This window comes from Pteropus vampyrus, unplaced genomic scaffold (assembly GCF_000151845.1).
Source record: "Pteropus vampyrus isolate Shadow unplaced genomic scaffold, Pvam_2.0 Scaffold16, whole genome shotgun sequence".
NCBI classification, from domain to species: Eukaryota; Metazoa; Chordata; class Mammalia; order Chiroptera; family Pteropodidae; genus Pteropus; species Pteropus vampyrus.
Window position 1 is genome coordinate 3818991 of NW_011888797.1, and position 18847 is coordinate 3837837.

The following is an 18847-nucleotide window of genomic DNA, read 5'->3' on the forward strand; positions in this document are numbered from 1 at the left end:
TTTTTTTAATGGTAATGGTTAGTTATTAACCAAGCTGACTTCAATGAATTACATTTCAATTAAAACCAAAGTTTTGACCATTTCAGTTTTGACCATTTCACCCCCGCCCCAGAACGTTTCTGTTCCGGAAATAACTGCTGTCGAGTCACAGACACACAGGGTCTGGAATCATCAACCATGGCCTGTAAGACAACAATGAGGTCAAGGGCAGAAAGAGGCTCAACGCGATGCCACTGAAGGTCTACATTCAAGTTCATCCACAGATGGCTGGGGAACGCCCACTGTGCATCAGGCCTTGTGGGAAGTGGGGAACCAGGGACTCTCAGACTTGGACTGATCTTGCAGCATGAACAGACACGACCGCATTTTTCATTCTAAATATTATAACCCCAGGATTTGCCAATGGATCAGACTATCTGATGCTAATTATGTCCTGGAAAATCTAAGATGTACACTCACCATCTAAAGGGTCATTCATGTTCTCATTTGGCAAATATTTATCAAGTGCTACTATTTGCTGGGCCCTGTTCTAGATACTGAGGCTAAAACAATGAACAAAAACTGACAAATGCCTGCCTCTCATGGGAAATACAGACAACAAATAAGTAAATACACAATGTGAAATGGTCTTAATAAATTTAAAAAGATGGAAATCATACAAAGTATCTTTTCTGCTCATAAGACATGAAACTAGAAATCATAAGAAAAAACTGAAAAATTCACAAATATGTGAAAATTAAACAAATTTGGTCTTAAACACAAGAGAAATTCCTTAATAAGTGGAACTAACGCGTCTGTCCCACGACAAAGAAATAGGAAAAAGGCTCCTCACCGCCAGGTCACTGTATATGTGGTCACCAAAATACAACACTTTGGATCCTCTCCATCCTGTAAGCTTCAAAAATTCATATAAATTGCCCTGCAATAAGGGAAAAACATAGTATACTGTATGACAGAGAGAGACCTGTGTGTATAACCCACAGCCCAAAATATCTATTTTTTTAAAACTTCAAAAGAATTTTTTGCTTTTGTAATTTATTTTAAATATCAAAACATAACTTTAAAAGCAACTTAGTATGAAATCTTTCAGGCCTTTCTCCTAAGTCCAATCTATTTTTCAAAAGGGATTCATATTGTATAGAATTTTCTGTAATGACCTTTTTACACTTAACATGCTGTGACCATCTTTCCAAGTCAAATATTAACCTGCCATGTAATTTCAGTTCCTAAGGAATACCATAATTCATTTTACCAATTCCCTGATGTTGAACATTTATTTTGTTATCATTTACTCTGTTATCTATTTTGTAAGTAACTTCATGATAAACATTCTTATACAAGTGTTTTAGCTACATCTTAATCATTTTCTTAGGCTAACTTTCTAGAAGTGGAATGATTGTATCAAAGCTAATTTTTCAAGGCCTAGAAAATACACTTAATGCCAAATCTAGCAGGTTGTTATAATACCCACAGGGAATGTATCAGTATGTAAAAAAAAAAAAAAAGAAAAAAGAAAAAAAACAACTAAATTCAGTAACACAATAATAGTCAGCAATTCCTTTATTCAAACATTTCCAAGACTTATATGATACCAAGATATATTAAAGCTGCATATAAAACACAGCTTGTCAGGAAGTAATTACTAATTTGGGCAAGTAATATGCCATATGATTAAATGCTTCTTAAAGGGAAATTTCCAAGCTTTGCTATTGGCATCTTAAATGTTGTATCCTATTGAAAGTAACGCTTTAAATTTTGTTTTAAAAAATCATTCAATTCTGAGTATACTGAAAATATACTGACTTAAATTTTGCCAACAAGTTATAAACAGTCAATTCGAGTAGAGCACTCAGAACTGCACCTGGCACCCACAGTAAGCCTCCAAGAACGTTAGCTGTTCTTATTACCGAGCACACGAAGCAAAGTAACAAAAAAATAAAATAAACTGGTCATGAGATACCTGCTTGTAAATCTGGCCTTTCTGCAACTTGTGAATTTTATCCCAGAGTAAGACACCTTTTTCATTCACCTTTCGGAAAGGTCTGAGAACAGAAACGGGAAACATTACAACACAGGGTAGTCGTGCAGGCTGCCTGCTGTGCGAAACGCCACACGTGGCTCACTGGGAACGGAAAGGAGCTCCATGAACCTGAGAAAGCCCACCCCACCCCACCCCACCCCATCCTGGGGCCAGTGCAGTGCCTCCCAGACAGAAGACCCCGCATCTGAGGACATGAAGTGGAAAGGGAATTCCAGGGTCGAACACATTTGCAAAACACGACACACTACCTACGTCCCTCTTAAAAGTTACCGATGGCTGTGAAAAGCCCTCCCGGTAAAGAAACTGTCTTTAACCCAGATTTCCCAAATTTATTTCACTGTACAGGAAACATTTTCTGCAAAAACTGTTTCACACACACACAAAAAAAGCGTAAAAGCGTATGGAAATACTGCCTTAGTAGTATAACTTACCCAGCTTTGCACCTGAAATTCAGCCACTCTAGATATAAAATCAATCAGAGGACCAGGTGTACCATTTTATGATGGAAAGTGGGAAATAAGAATAAAGCCTCATTCCTCACCCTGGAGGTGCTAGTCCAAAGGACGAGGGGTTTGTTTGCCTATGAAATTTTCTAAGGTAACGCTTATTTGGATTTTTTTTCCTCATTGGAAAAATATTAACTCGCTGCAAAAAAATCCTGGAAAATGCAGAAAAATACAATGGAGAAAATCACCCATCATTCCAGTACGTAGGTATACCTACATATAAACACTTAACCGTTTCAGGAGATGTCTTTCGCTCTTTGTACCTATCTTTTTTAATGAACATAAAAATGAGGATCGTTTGGGTTTACTGACGATATCTTTTTTTTCTCTAATGTTGTAAGCCAAGTTCTCATGTAACTGCATGTTATTCATACATCATTTATTGCCATAAACACGCTCACTGTTTTTCTTTTCTCATGCATCATTTTTATAGCTGCATAATATCCCCTGAGATGGATGCTCCTTTATGTTGTTTCTGACCTTCATCGTTATAAAATAACCCAGGGAGGAGACGGGTGGAGGATTATTCGGCTCCTGTTCCAGGCATTCGGAACGGAGGCAAAATAAACGGGTGCAGTGAGGGAGCGAGCTGTGCTGGGAACCACCCCACAACACCCCCCAGGAAAGGAGCCCGAGACACTGTTCTGCCACCGTGTGTAAACATGACAAGGGAGGGGGCCCAGGGCGAAAGGAGAGATGAGGAGCTTCTGCCTACACCCTAGACTCTAATAAAATTCGAGAGAGCGCTTTATCAGCGACTGACCAAGAAGCGAGCTGGTATACACAGCTGTTTTTGATCACCTCTCTAGCTTCTCCTTCATTCCCTTGAATTCTCAGTCTCTGCAGATGGTTCTTGGCTTTGCTTCTTCTTCCAGGAGCCACTGTAACACTTGGAAAACTGGATTTAATCCATTCAACACTAACTACAGAACACCGTATTATGATGCTATACAGCACCTAGCAGAGAGGGAAAGGCTGCCTGATTACCAAGTGCAAAACAGCTTAATGTGGGTCAAGTGTTTCAAAAATATGTCATTGTTATACAAATATGAGTTATTTTTATAACCCCCATACTGTAACTCCCTATCTACATTTGGCGGGGAACGACTCTTGGTGAATGTCTGTTCCACACATTAGAAGATATTTTAGGATCCGAGATCCCCCCCAACCCGCTAAATCCTAAGGGCACATCCCAATCACCGTGACAACCCAAAGCTTCCTGGCTCCCCTACTGCCCAAGGCTACTGAGACAGAAAGACATTCTACAAGTCTGGTAGAGATTTGCTCCAAAACCTGACGTAAAACCTGTGTCGCAGAGAAGATGTGCAAAATCCAATTGCAAGTTTAAAGGCATTGTTTAGAGCTCTCTTTAAAGAGCGACCCACCAGGTGGTTTGCTGTTGCTGCTGTTTTGACGCGGCACAATGCGTCTGCATCAAGAGATCTAATTGACCAAGTGAGATTAAGTCTGGGTTTTTCCTTATTGTCAGTCACTCTCTTAAAGCCTGACTCACAGGAGCGAGGCAGGCCAAGCTGAACCGAGAACGCTTTCAATGCAGGCAAGGTGTCTGCTGTGAGTTAACAGCATCCTCTTTGTAATTATTTGCTAGAAGGGTGAAAAAATCAAACATTGTCAGCTCAGATGCTTGTGATTTTCCTACTTAGATTTCACCAAGACACACTACGTAAGCATCCACAGCAACAAAGGAATAAAATCTAGTCCCCTAAAAAGACAGACACTCACCTCCGCTTATCATTAAAGAAGTTTGGCTTCTCGGCCTGAACGATGACCACGTCGAACAGGTCCCTCCAGTCTTTCCCAACGATATACTTCATCCCTTTGTCCCTGGAACAGGTCAGCTAGGTGAGTCTAACATTAAAGGAATTAGCTGTTTTTTTGCAACTTTTTCTTTCAAATTTCCAACTGTTAAATGCAACACAAGAAGTGAGCTGAAAGCGAGCCAGGAAACACAGAGCAACTTACACGAAGCTACTGGGGCTATTGGTGATGAGAAACATCTTCTTGCCGTGATCAGCCAGTTTGGCCAACACTGCGCGGGTCTGTTCAGCGTAGCAGATGTACTTTTCTAAGAGCAAGAGAAAAGTCACACACAGATTCAGCATGAAGTCCCTCAATCTGCAAGTGCTTGCTAACTGGGGCTGACGGGTCCAGCGCTGTCAAGGGCACTTGGAGGAAGAGAAAGAAGTCGTAAGGGAGCTTGGTTCAGGGTGGTCCACTGGTGTCCGGTGCATCAGTAGCCAAGAACCTGCCTCCTCTGTCTAAGAGGGAAACACTAAGTGGCTACAGCTGCCAGCGCCTCTCCTTCTGAGTCAGGACCACGTCAAGTTCTGAGGCAAAGAGGAGGGAGATGGCTGAGGCGCAAGGATGCAGGGTCCTTGCCCAGCCCTCAGAAAGGTGCTCAGCACCCGGGATGAAAGCAAAATGCCTGCATCATCGCAGGGCGAAGGGCAAGGCTGAGACGATCTTCACAATGATGCTGGGTACGTACCAATATCTGCCTCGATGGCTCTGTACATGATCCCTTTGATGTGCACGTCTCGAATTGAATCCTGTCAAAAGATACATTTTTAATCAGTGAACGTATTAGCCTGAGTACAAGTGAAATGGCATTCCATGAGAACGTCTGTCTTCTGAAGCCTGGCAACCCAAGCACTAAATGAAATCTGAATTCTGGTCCATTTATCATAGGTGGCTCCCATGGGGAAAACTTACATTTCCATGGTGATAGTGGCAGTTTCCAATGCAATTTTCAAAAGGGTCACTTGGAGGAGATAATTTGTGTAGATCACTCTGAATTAAAGCCCCAAGTGATAAACCGTAACTTTCATGCAGTATCATGAACAAATGATTCCAGGTCACCTGGACAAAGAGCATTATTGCTCTTTTCACCTTTGCACCCTTCCCTAGACCCCAACAACAGGTTTAGTAATCTAGAAGAAGAGGCAGGGACCAATGACAGGATCCTCCCTTCTTCAGTGCTACCAGTGAGGCGAGAACTGTCAATGAGATCGTAACTCAGGCAGAGACATGGTCCAGCCAGCAGACACGAGGAGGTGGCAGCTAACCCCTCTGCAGGCCCAGGGGTGTGGCAGCCTGATGCCTGGCAGGTGTCAGAGCACAGCCCAGCTCCCAGGTGGCAATGAGCAGGTCTTTTACACAGGTGGCACTCCTGGGGCCACATGGAAACTTCCTGGAGCCTATGGCAGGGGACTGGGCTGCGGGCAAACTGGGCCATAAGCCTTGGAGAATTGGTAGATTTCTGTCAAGAGTGAGCATCTCTGGACTATAACCTCAATTTCCTTCCAGCACAGGCTTGTTTCAACTTCGCATGGGCAGAAAGCACTGGTTAAGAATAAGCCAGACCAAACTTGCTGGCTTCAAATCCAGGTTCTGCTACTTACTAGCTGTGTGACCTTGGGCAAGTTACTCAACCTCTCTGTGCCTCAATTTCTTTATAAAATGAGGGTGATGATAATTATAGTATCTACCTCAAGTGAGCATTATGAGGGTTTTAATTAGTTAATATGCATAAAGCACTCAGAAAACAGTTCCTAAAACATAGTAAATTCTGCATACATGTTCACTATTGGTGACAGTAATACTAGTAAAAACTGAAGTTTCAAATAAACAGCGCTCCTCCTGAGTGCAAAGGGTTACATAACTACAAGTGATTCTTAAAGATTCTTGAAGATGAAGTATTTGTGTGCACAGAAAGGAGACCAGAAACTAAATATTGCAATTTAGTTCAAATAACACCAGACTGATGTTGGGAAACTGCAATTCATCTTTTATCTTCCTAAAACCCATGATTTGGGCATTCGAAATTTTAAACTAGTCATAACATAGAATAAAAACATAGTAATATATGAATATGAATATAAAAAAGATATTTAAATATATATTAATATAAATACATGTATAAGTGCTTAGAAATATACACATTAAATTATACATAAACAATTTCAAGTTCTGAAAAAAGTTCAGACACCTTAAAGAGTACATAAACACATGTGAACATGAATTAAAATACATAAATAAAAGTTATATAGATGAGGTGTGTATATACGCATCTAAATATTTATATTTGTCTGTATCCCTCTCCAATTGGATTCCTGCAGCTTCGGAAGGGCCTCGGAAAGCCTATGTAGACCCTCTGTGTGCAGGAGAAAAAGGGCGCCCCTCTGGGCAGCTGCAGTCCCTGGGCCACGGTCTGAGACGTGCATGCCATCTCTGTGTGTGTGAAGAGTCACCCCTCCCTGAGGGTACGCTGGGGGTGAGCTGGGTACAGGCTGGGCCCCCACCTCCACTCGCCACCCCCTCCACCACCGACCGGGTGCCCTGGACCTGGCCTTCAGTCAGAAAGAATTAGAAATCCAAGTAACAACATGAGCATACTCTTAACAACGAATATGACTGATCTCTAATTCTCCTAACGTAACATCTTTCTTAGAATTTTCAGGGATAAACTGCAAATACAAGAGTCCCCAGCCAGGGGCTACTTCGAACTCCTAACCTACAAAGGAGGCTAAGGATTCTGTTACTTCGCTGGAAAGGATGCGGCATCGTAATCTCTCGCTGTGGACACAACCTTGACATCTTTGTACAGGTGGACGGGCTCGTAGTCAATGTTGTTCTTCAGGAAGTATTCGTTCACGCAGGACAGGAGGGTCATCTCCGGCAGCGAAAAGATGTCCATGAACTGCTTCATGGTGTTTCCATGGGAACTCTGCAGGGGAGAGGGGAGGGGGTACTTTAGAAACGGAGGCCAGCACCTTGGCAGAGCTAGGCTTTACGTTTACTGAGGAGGATTCTGGTCAATATCTGGACCCCTCTCCATGAAAAAAGGAAAATTCTTATGTTTAAAAGTAAAAATGTTCACCTCGTCTCTCATCATTCATGGCAGAGCTGACATCTTGCGCAAGTGTTAACTGGTGCATCCAAGGAAATGCCCAATTCCCCCCCAAAAGTCTAACCATCTTTCCCTTTCCTCCCTCCTTTGTGCCCCATCCAACTCCCAGCTCACACTCTCTCATCAAGCACAGAGGAGCACAAGCTAACAGACTACAGCCCGTGGACTGGCAGAACAAGCCACCTAACGCTCCTGAGTTTGAGCACCTCACACAGCCCGTGTGAGAGCTTAAAAAAGAGCCTTTCTCTGAATGCCTGCGAATTAGAATACTCGGTTTACCAGCTGACTGGGCATCTTCCACTGCATTTTGGTCATACAGATAAAAGCATGCCTCTGATAAGACAAGAAACGAAAAGTCAGAGAGGAAAGAGAGCCACGAGAGTTAGAAAAGCAGAGGTTTCCCTTCAGGCACAGAGTAACCTGCTGTCCTCAATCCCAGGGGAGGTGACAGCACAGCCTCCAAGGACTTAACCCAGAAAGTGGGGACACACCAGGCAGGTGGTGGCAAATGGGTAAGTACAAGGAAGGTGTAAGCCCTCGTCAGATGAGGAGGAAAAGACTATGAAAGGAGAATCATCAAAGAACTCCGAGAGCCGCTAATATACCATTCTCTCTCAAACCCAGGGTCTCTCAAAACTATCCCCAAATCCCTTGTCAATTCCCTATGACCACTCAAAGAGCCTAGAGTTCAGCACCCTACATCTCCCGGGCCATGTTTCGATAAGGAAAAAGACAGGCTGCTTTAAATTAATAAATAAGCATTTCTCATTACCTTTCCATAAAAGTCGCTCATCTGTTCCAAAGGCACATGGGACCCCTCGTACATTTCAATGACTTCTTCATCAGGGACAACACTGAGGCCTCTGGGAAAATGACAGGCAGTGCAGTTAAAGAGCTCAGCTATAGACAGCAATGATTTTCAGATTTCTGGCAACTGCTAGGATTTTTCGACTGAGGTGCAAGACGTTGCTGTCACAAGGAGGTGAGGTGTGTCACCGGTAATTGCTACAAACAGACAAGATGCTACTACTATTACTACTGCTGCCATTCTGCTGGTAATAAGAGAAAAAAACAATAGCTACTACCACATGGCACCTACTATATGCCAGACATATGAATTCCATAGTCCTTCACTTAATTCTGAGCAATCCTAGGAGGGAGGCACTTTTCTTCTTTCTTCCAGCAGAGGCAACCGAGGCACAGAAAAGTCATACACTTACCCAGGGTCACCAAAGTGGAAAGTGATGAGTCGGGACTGGCTCTTTGGCTTTGTGGCTCTACAACCACTACGTCACACTGCCTCCCTTGACAAGATATAAGGCTTCCTAATGACTTGCTTCGAGGTGTTTTTCTTTTTAATGTTTTTACTACATTAGGGAGAGAATGGCTGGTTCTGTCTCCATCAACCTCGTGCCCTCTGATACTCTACCCTCAGTGCTGAGATGGAAAAAGTCATGCACGGGGCGTGGGTGGACTAAACCTTATGACACAAGGCGGGAAGCCTGGGCACTGCCTGAGAGATGTGACCCAAACACTGCTCGACAGTGAAGGCCAGTTTCCTTATCTGCGAAAAGCCAAGATAATGTCCACCCGTCTACCCGCCTCCAGGAGCTGCAGGATAATCTGCAAATGAATCCAGCTCCTCCATACACAGGGAAAAATAAATTTTGGAGTCAGAGTGGCTAGATTTCACCCCTGCCTCTGCCACCAGCACTGTGAGCAGGTGCTTTCACCTGGGACTCAATGACCTAATATCTCCTCACCTGGAATCGCCTACTCTTGAGTGTTATGAAGGGAAACGCTGCTCATCTATCCCTTCTCTAGAAGAGAAGGTGCTTGCAAAACAGACTCCATGATGAGGAAACCACAGAATGAATGAATGATGGAAACACCACGCTGAGCTACGATGAGAGCATAAATAATTCAATAAGAATTCTAGTAACTAATACGGATAGGTTGCTAAGCGTTCAAAATCACTTGGCCAGTGTTAAAGTACATATAAAATATAATTTGTTTGATATGTAACTTCAATGAAAATATATTTGCAGACTCTTTCCTTCATTCTCCACCCTCATATTACTTTTAAAAATACCTGAGTGGATTCATCAATATTTTGTCTCCAATCATAATTAACTTGTTACCACTACTACTAGCCTTTGAAAACAAAAGAGGCACTATTTCCGTTTATCTTTGCTCCAGAAATCAGATAAGATACTGGCACTAAGCCAGATCATTCTCGACAGTGAACTTGGCAAACAGCTCCTGCTAAAGCGGCAGCAGTCAGGCGTGCACACTCCTAAGGCCCTAACACTTAGAAAGAAAATACAAAAGTAAAAGAACTGTGCCAGGTGAGTGAATCCTCTGCCTCCACACTAGGCTCAGCCCAGGCCTTCAGAAGCCACTGCTACCTTTAAACAGTCACAGGCACCTGGCCACACGAGCTGTACCCTTAAGGCCTAAGTAACCAAATGTCTACTCAAAAGGAGCAGAGAAATCAGTCTGCTACAGCCAACTGAATTTTGCAGGAGGCAGATGGAGCACCACGCAGAACTACTTTGACCAGCTAAGGCGGCCTGTCACCGTATCTGAATGCAGCCTAAAACAACACTGAAATCAAAATGAAAACTACTTTACACAGCCCTGTGCGGTTATGAGACATATACAGGTTAAAAGCACAGATCTGAACAAGTCCTGCCTGGGGTTCAAATCCCGGCTCCCTTAATTACTAGGGGTATTACCTGAACAAGGAATTTAACGTGTCCAGGTCTCCATGTCATTTTAAAAATGAGAACATAATAGTACCTCTTTCCCGGTGTTCCTGAGATTAAATGAGCTACTGTATACAGAAAAGTAACTGGTATACGGTAAGCACTGTCAAAGTTTTGCTGGTGGGACTGTGATGGGAACGACCAACCCTAGCTTTTCTCAAGGTTCTAATTAAGAACTGGGAATGTGGGTACAAAATGGGACGGCAGTGGAGAGCCAGTCTGCCGCCTCCTCTACCCAATGGCGCTCACTCCCACAACCCAAAACGTAAAATTCACTCACATGCAGCGGGTCTCAGAAACAAGCGAGGCTGAGGCAGAAGCATGCTTCCCAGCCATCCGCTCATCCATTACCCCTTTTGAGGGGAAAAGAAAGAGAAGACGTTTATGCATGCCTGTAGTGTGAGTGCCTTGGGCACTGTTCCAAGCATGCTTTAATCTGTAAGACAAGCTGGAAGCATGCCCAGTTTGCAGAGGAGCAAACCAAGGCTTTGAGAGGTCAAGAGTTTGCTCAAGGCCACACGCATGTGAGCGGTGGGGCCAGGGTTTACACTCGGGGAGTGTGACTCCAGAGCCCACCCATGCACCCCTGCTGCCTCAGCCCGCCACACCCTCAGCACTGAGCGCAAAGCGATCTTCCCAGGTCCTAAAGCTGAACACTCCCTTCTCCTCCAAATGCCTCGCTGGATCCTCCTGCCTCGCCTTTCCATGTGCCTTATCACAGCGGGGAAGGTATCTATAGATGAGATAAGACAATTAGAGGAGCCACGAGATCATGTGACCATAGAAGAGAAGAGAAAAAGACCATTTCGGGTTGAGGGGTGAAGAGAGGCCTCACCACAAGTCAGCCCTGAAGGAAGGATGAGTGAGATTTCGAGAAGCAGAGAGGAAAGAAATCAGTTTCCTGGCAGACGCCAGTGTGAACAGATGCCGAGCAGTGAGAAAGGAGAACTCGGAGGAAAGGACTATGTGTGTTGTTTGCACCTGCCCGACATCTGCTCCCTCTGAGACTGGTGGAAACTGGTGAGAAACTCCTCCTCTCCTGTCAACCTGGAGCTGGTGGGATGGAAGCCCAGTATTGCCAGGGTCACCACAGAGATGGGCCTGCCTAAGAGGGGGCCAACCCCGAGAGCGAGAGGGCCAAGAGCGAGACGGAGGTCCGACCATAACAATCTGGCCCCTGGAGCCAGCCGAACCTGCAACCGCTCGGTCCTCAGACTGCACCATGAGTGAGCCAACACTGTGTTTTTGTTTAAGCCGGTTTGAGTTGGGTTTCAGTCGCTTGCCACAGAGGCTTAACCAATCCAAGAAGCGAAGGAGCTATGTACAAAAGAAGAGGAAGTGAAGGTTGGCAGAAAACCTAAGGGGTTTGGGCTCTATTCTCTAGATGGTGAGCAGCCATCCAGGATATCAGGAGAGAGGAGGGGTTGGTGGAGGGCAGTGTTTTAGGTAAATCAGTTGAGCAACGATGTCCAGGAGGGATCTCACGGCAGGTAACTGTGAGGCCCAGAAGAGAAGGAATGAGTGTCTGAGTCAGGGGGGCTGATGGTAGAAACACAGATGGAGAAATAAATCGAAAGATCTGCTCAGGGACTTCTAGTTATCACTCGCACTTTTGGGAAGTCCATACTGCATGTGGGCCAAGAGCACAGACTCTGGAGCCACAGTGCTTGGGTCTGAATTCTTCCTCTGTGTGGCCTTAAGCAAGTTATTTAACATCTCTGGGACTAATAAGTACCTACCTCTACCTCATAAGGTTATTTTTAGGATCGAATGCATTAAAGCAAATAAATGGCAGTGTGGCAGTGTGTATCCCATAGCAAGACTCAATATTTATTAATTGCTATTTATTATTACTAAGATTATTGTTATTCTCATCACCACCACCACCTCTTCTCCCTCCAGAAACACCATTCAATGACAATAAAAGAGTTGGGTATAAATTGCTCAAAAAGTAAAGAAAATGAGAGCCAAGATGTCAATAAACGAGACATTTCAACATGTTTTTGGAAGTCAAATCACAGATGAAAAGGAGGCACCTGATTTAGCAACACTGAGAACAGGGGCTTATAAGGGGACACCAAAGGGAAGAACTGATGAACCACCACAGATCCCAGAAAGGCTCAGCCCTTCAGGACACCAGGCAGCTCCTAGAGGATGTGCTCCAGCAAGATGAGGGCGTAAAGCTGGAAAGAAGCAATGGGAACCAAAGAACAGGAAAAGAGGCGAACACAAGTCCAAGGATGAGCCATCAGTGGAGATCAGAGCAAGAGGCAGTTGTCAACTTTTTAAAAAAGTAAATGACAGGTTACATAAAATATATGAATTGTTGGGAAATAAATGCATGCTTGATATTAGTGATGGAGCATTTAGAAAAACCAGGGATACCTACACTGAAAACTAAGCAAATAAAAAGTGAGGTTATTATGAAATCTAAGAAAGACCTAACACTGTATGTACCAGGAACAAATAATCGCAGGGCAAACAATGATGGTCGGTCATATATACCCAGATACAAAGATCTTATCGAGGTGAGAAGAACGAGGCCGGAGAAGAGGGTGTGCGTGCAAGAGAACCGAATCCTCGTCTCTCATAGCAAGGACGATGCTCAGAATTAACAAATTAGGAAACAGGAGAATGAGTATATTCATTAGAAACAGGAAGGAAAAAAATGCTTTAATTCAAGAAGAGTTTAAGGGGTGTGGGTGGGGGAGGGAGGACAGAGGATGCTGTTGTCCGCTATGGCATTTTTAGTCCTATTTGATTATAACCGTGTGTGTGTGTTACTTGTATAAACAAATATTAACTTCAGCAAAGAATCTGTGAGATATACACACCTCTTAAGGTACCTTATGTGAATCTAGACGGAAACCGCACTCCTAAATCCCACACGAATTTAAGAATGAGAAAAAAGTAAAACCCTTCATTTTCAACGTTACAAAGACTGCTGACTGAGCTAAGTGCTTCTACGAATTCTAACACAAGAAAAGTCTTAATATCCAAACTACTCGATGACCACCGTGGAAAGAAGAATGTGCTCACTCGCTCCAACACCCCTCCCCACCCAAACCTCCTCTCCAGGACACAAACTCAGCTGGCCGGCCATCGCCTCCGGAAAGCCAGTCCTCTCACAGAGTCCTCCAGAGAGCTCCTGATTGTCTCAGCACATGTCCATCGTCACCTTGGTCACTCCGGACTGCAGTCACCGGTTTACGTGTGTGGCTTCGCCCTTCACCCCGAGCTCCCTGAGAACACGCTTATAAGCCAAACCGTCAGCATCTACCATGGCAGCCGGCCCCGATGAATATCTTGAACGAGGGAGGGAGGGAGGGAGGAAATGATTCCCCAACACACACACTGCAGCCCTCCTCGTCACTCAACAGTCAGTGGGTCTTGAAACTCAAAGCCACTTGGTTACTTTGGGTGAATTGAATTTGCCTCCTCTTACCCTTACCTATAGACAGTTCCCAGCTGGATGTAATGAAAAGCATCAATCTTCATCAGTATTGCCTTCAAAAACATAAACAACAGGCACACGTAAATAATGCACAACAATTTCCATATTTAATGAGAATTCTAGTGTCACTATAAACCCCATCCGCATTTAAGTTGTCATAACAAGGAAGCACACTGTGTGCTTCCGAAAGGTTTGCTTGCTGATTAGAGGTACTGTGCAATTCATTAAGGAAATGGCCTATTGGCAAAAAAAAGATGTGACAACTGGCAACTCAAAACACCAAAAAGGGATACTGGGAATAAACGGTATCTCCCAAATTGCTAAAAGTATTCATGCTTTTCTAATATGTAGTCTCTTGAAAAAGACTTACTCCAAAGATGTTTTGAGTAATTCATTTCTGTAGCCCAAAAGAACATTTTAAATCAATTTATGTGTTGAGCAAAGAAAAACACCAAGAGTACATTTTATTCCCAAACACCGTTAAACTGAAGAAACACATGAGAATTAAACCTACCCGCTGCACATCATAATGCAGTCCACGAATTGCAAAACTGGGGTCGTACTCATACTTCCTGATTTCCATAGGATACTAAAAAGAAAGAAAAGAACCCGTTTTAGCTAACGATGTACTAAGTTCAAGGTAGTGTCCAGATGTGGCCCTCGTACAAAGGCCGAGGTGGCTAACGCACTTGGCCGGGAAGGTGGGGTCAAAAGGGGCAGACCACATCGTGTCCTTCTGCTTCCGGAAGGAGAACCTCCTGGCCCCAGAGTCCTCCCTCCTGCCTTACTTGCTATTGATCTGCCCATCACAGGTGAGGCCTCATCTCCCCAACTTCTCTGATCCTAACTGCCCCCTCCCCCCTTTCCCTCTGCATCTAGACTCCCCGATCCCTGAGAGCCCATCTGCCTCTACCTCCTTTAACACACTGTCGACCATCATTCATCAAGCTCACCTTCGAGCACCCACATGTCACAGCCCCCGATGAACCTACTACCAGGTTTCATGGAGAGACTCAAGCTGAAAAGTTTTCAGAGAGGCCCCTCCATATTGTTTTCATCATTCTTCTCACCTGGACGGCTGGCCACTGCTCATCCTCCATGACTGGAGGGGCCGAACCCCACAGCTGTCGGTGCAGCCCCCTCCCACTCGGGCCTGCAGAGGCCCCTTCTCAGCACGTGGTTCCGAGTTATTGCTCCAATGCTCTGACTCAGAACGTGCACGACTTCTGGAGGCAGCTCGGCTCCCCTGATACTTCCTGGTTATTAAACCAGTCCTCAAACTATGCAAAAATCCCAGCTCCCTCCTTATCTACTGCTCAGAATAAGAACACTAGCTACTCCACTGACAGAACTGATGTACCGAGCACTGCGGGCCCTGCCACTCCCATTTTACAGACGGGACATCTGAGGCACCAGATAAAACCACCAGGCCTGGACCACACAGCTGGGGCGTGGTGGGCAAGGAGTCAGGCTCTGGCCTCTGCCCCTGCTCTCCCCTCCACCCGGCCCCCTCCGCCCGCAGAGCACAAACCTGCAGGGCGGAACATCGATTCTGTGCCACCAGAACTTTCCAATTGTGACATAAACTGCTTCAGTAAAAACTGAGGCGATGATCAGGAGGCACGAGAAACCCATCTGCACGGACACATGGCTCCTTTTCACGGCCAGAGTCACGCTGGCATGGGAACATTTCCCGGTACCACCAGGCAGAACCGCACGCAGCGAGTTTTCAATTCAAGCTGCACAAAGTGCTGACTCAAATGTCACATTTGGGTTCATCTGTCTGACACCTGCCACGTATACCAAGAAGTCACTACATGACACTGCCACTCAGGGGCGTTCCCAAGAATTCTGAACACTGCAAGATTCTCTTTGTTCACTATCGTACTTAATATACACACACCCGGAACTTAACACACGGCACCAGACTCCTGCCAACCAAAGTGAGGCTTCAGGACCCCACACCTCTGGAGTCCCCTTTCAACTCAGGAGGCTTTTGTTGAGTCTTGGCCATGTGCCACACACTGTTCTAGACACTTTCTATGACTTTATTTGCTCCTTACTTCCCCAGCATGAAGGAGGTACCCCATGTCCATTTTACTGTTGACTAACCTGAGAAGGAGGGCTGAGGAGCCTGCCTAGAATCGCAAAGATAAACAGAGGTCAGGCCAGCACTCAAAGCCAGGTCCGGGTCCCGCCCAAGTCCATCCCAACCACCCTGCAATCAATGCTAGCCCAACACTGAGCCGCCATGCTGGATGCTCACTGCCTCCTGTGACAGCTGGTACCGCCAGAGGGCTCAGTGACTTTGCTGGGGGGACTCACGGTTCTGTGCTACTTTAGCCGAGAGACGGGATGCGAATAGGAGAGCATACACGCTCTGTCCATGGCCTGCTGCAAAGTCTGGGGCTCCTTCCTTGAACAGGGCTTATCTGGGCTCCCCAACAGGACACAAGACATCACACTGAGACATGGCCCCACGCCCACTCACATTCCCCTGCCTGTCGCTGTCACTGTGTATTCTTGGGGAGCCACTCCTGATAGATACACAATGGTTTTTCAAATGGTCCAGAGACCAAAGTAGATGACCTGGAAACCTGACAGAAGTGGCTGAAAGAGTCTCCACAGGACAAGTCATGATGCAGAACACAGGCCAACTTCTAGTCTTACTATGTGCTACCTGGGTGACTTTAGGCAAGGTCACCTGTCTCTCTAGGCCTCAGTTCTCTCAACTACAAGGTAAGAATAACATTAGTCCTACCTTACGTGAAAGCAGAAAGGACTGAGTTAAAAGGTTCCTGCGGGGAGCCAGGGCCGACTCCGGCACGCATTGGAGAACACTGCGTTGCTTTGTAGGACGGGGCATCGGGAGGCTGGGCTGTCAGACCGGCCCCACAAGCTGCTGCTGCGCTCCTGGAGGACTTCAGGTGAGTCCCTTAACCTCGCCAGGCCTCTCCTTCACATGGGAAATCAATTGGTTGAACTGGGGTGATTTCTACGCTCCACTCCTGCCCCTAAGCTGTACTTCCCCATTCAAGCAGCCAAGTCCTAAATGACCTCACGGCCCCTTTCCAATACACACACACACACACACACACACACACACACACACACACACACACAGCACCTCTAGGAATAACTGCACGGCCCCTTTCCAACACACACACACACGCAGAACCTCTAGGAATAACTGCTCATGGCAACATCCAGTCAAGGAAGTCAAAGCTGCTCACATCGGCCAGGATGTCACACTTCTCTCCAATGGCCTACGGCTAGGTTTTCTGGACTCTTCATAGTTTAGAAACTTTCCACCACCCTGAAAAACATGACTCACCCAATGTGTCGTAAAGATTACTGTTATCCCTAGAAGCAGGAAGTAATAGATAAAAGGACTTTTACTTGAGATTTTTATTAAAAGTTTTCTTATTTAGGCCCAGACTGGTTTCCTTTAGTACCTGAATTTGCTCCAACTCCCGGGGCAATCTGGGTAGGCTAGTATGTGTGGACAGAGAAAGATCACTCTGAAAATGCTATAGAAATGTCTCTTACAGCCTCAAGGAAAGTTAAGACCAAAACACTGCAGAAAACCCAGGGGTTCCCATGTGGGTGACTCCTACAGTTCTGCAGCTTGGCCATGCACCCCTTCCTGGCTAATAACGGAGCCCTGACCACAGCTTGACCTCAACATTACAACACTGCCCGTGATCCCTGAGGTAAAGATGCCTATAAATATATCCGTTTTTCAGAGGCCCCAGTATGATATTTAAAGGAGCCTAACTAGAGGCTAATTAGAGACAGAGTAGAAGAGCATAAGCAGCAGCTCCCCAAAATCCACACAAAACATGAAGTGGGGGCAAAATGACCTGTATCACAGCGGCAGTACCACACCAAGCATGATACTCACTTCACTGTGGATTCCACAAAGACGCCAAGTACTCACTGAGCACGTGCTTTGTGCACTGGGAATATGGCCATGAGCAAGACTGACAGTCTGTGACCCTAAGAAGTTTCCATTCTACTAAGAGCAGACGGACCGTAAACAAGTGAACACACGGTGTAGTGATAAGGACTGCGAACGAAATGTAGTCTAAGGGTTCAGAGATCTCAAAAAAAAACAAAAATCCGGCGCAAGGCCTTGGGCTGCCTGGAGCCAGGGAAGACCTTCTACGGCAGAGGAAATGGCGAGAGCAAAATGCAAAGGCACAAAGGTAGGAACACGCCTGGCAGCTCAAGGAGCAGCAGGGAGGCTGGTGTGGTGGGAGCAGAGTGGGAGCAGGTGGGAGGAGGGGCTGGCAAGGAAGCCAGGGGCCTGGGAGCACGGAAGGCCTCTGTCGTTCCAAGCGCGGTGGGAAGGCGTGAGGGGGTGGAGCCCAGGAGTGACATGATTGATATTTAAAGGTGCTCTCTTGCTGCTGAATAGAGAGCAGACTCAGGAGCAGAAACAGAAGCAGGGAGGCCCGTCAGGAAGCTGCTGCACCGTCGGGCGGGAGGCAATAGGTAGCTTGGACCAGGGTGGTGGCCGTGGGGGAGGTGAGAAGTGGACCGAGTCCGGACGCATTTTGAATGAATTATCTTCTGAATGAGTGAAAAGAGAGCTCACAGCTGCAGAGTGACTTCCTCCCAAAGAGTGCAGCATGAGAAGGGAGAAGAAGTGTGAACAAGGGAGAGGCCTGATAAACATGGCCTCCGCCAGACGACCAAGGCCAGCGTCACCGGTGATGGCGCACTGATGGCACACGGAGCCTGGATAAGAGGTGATGAGCATGGCCCTTCACCTCTGTGGTCTTCTTCCTTCAAACCCATGACCCCAGTCTGACCATGAGAAAAACGTCAGACAAATCCCAAGAGACGGGCATCCTAAAACATACCCCAAACTGTCAAGGTCATCAAAAACAAGGAAAGTCTGAGAAACTGTCAAAGCCAAGAGGCGCCTCAGGGGACATGACAACTACACGTAATGTGGTGTCCTGGATGGACTCCTGGAAGAGGAAAAGGACATTAGATAAAAACTAAGGAAATCTGAACCAAGTACAGACTGTAGGTAAAATTTAATATTGGTTCTTTCGTTGTGATCAATGTACCACAGTGATGTAACATATTAACATCAGGGAAAGCCAGGTGTGGGCTACATAGACAGGAGCTCTCGAT

At 45.8% G+C, this 18847-nt stretch overlaps 1 protein-coding gene across 1 annotated transcript in view; it reads right to left on the minus strand.

Annotated features, from left to right (window-relative positions):
* Positions 1 to 18847, minus strand: part of NT5DC3 (5'-nucleotidase domain containing 3) — a 35899-nt gene that overhangs the window by 11775 nt on the left and 5277 nt on the right. The window contains exons 2-10 of the mRNA XM_023527451.1: positions 14214 to 14288; positions 13697 to 13752; positions 8250 to 8340; positions 7157 to 7294; positions 5057 to 5117; positions 4531 to 4633; positions 4291 to 4392; positions 1961 to 2042; positions 791 to 919 (exon numbers count right to left, since the gene is read on the minus strand). Of these exons, the coding sequence (XP_023383219.1) occupies positions 791 to 919; positions 1961 to 2042; positions 4291 to 4392; positions 4531 to 4633; positions 5057 to 5117; positions 7157 to 7294; positions 8250 to 8340; positions 13697 to 13752; positions 14214 to 14288 (837 nt within the window). The remainder of the gene's footprint in view (positions 1 to 790; positions 920 to 1960; positions 2043 to 4290; positions 4393 to 4530; positions 4634 to 5056; positions 5118 to 7156; positions 7295 to 8249; positions 8341 to 13696; positions 13753 to 14213; positions 14289 to 18847) is intronic.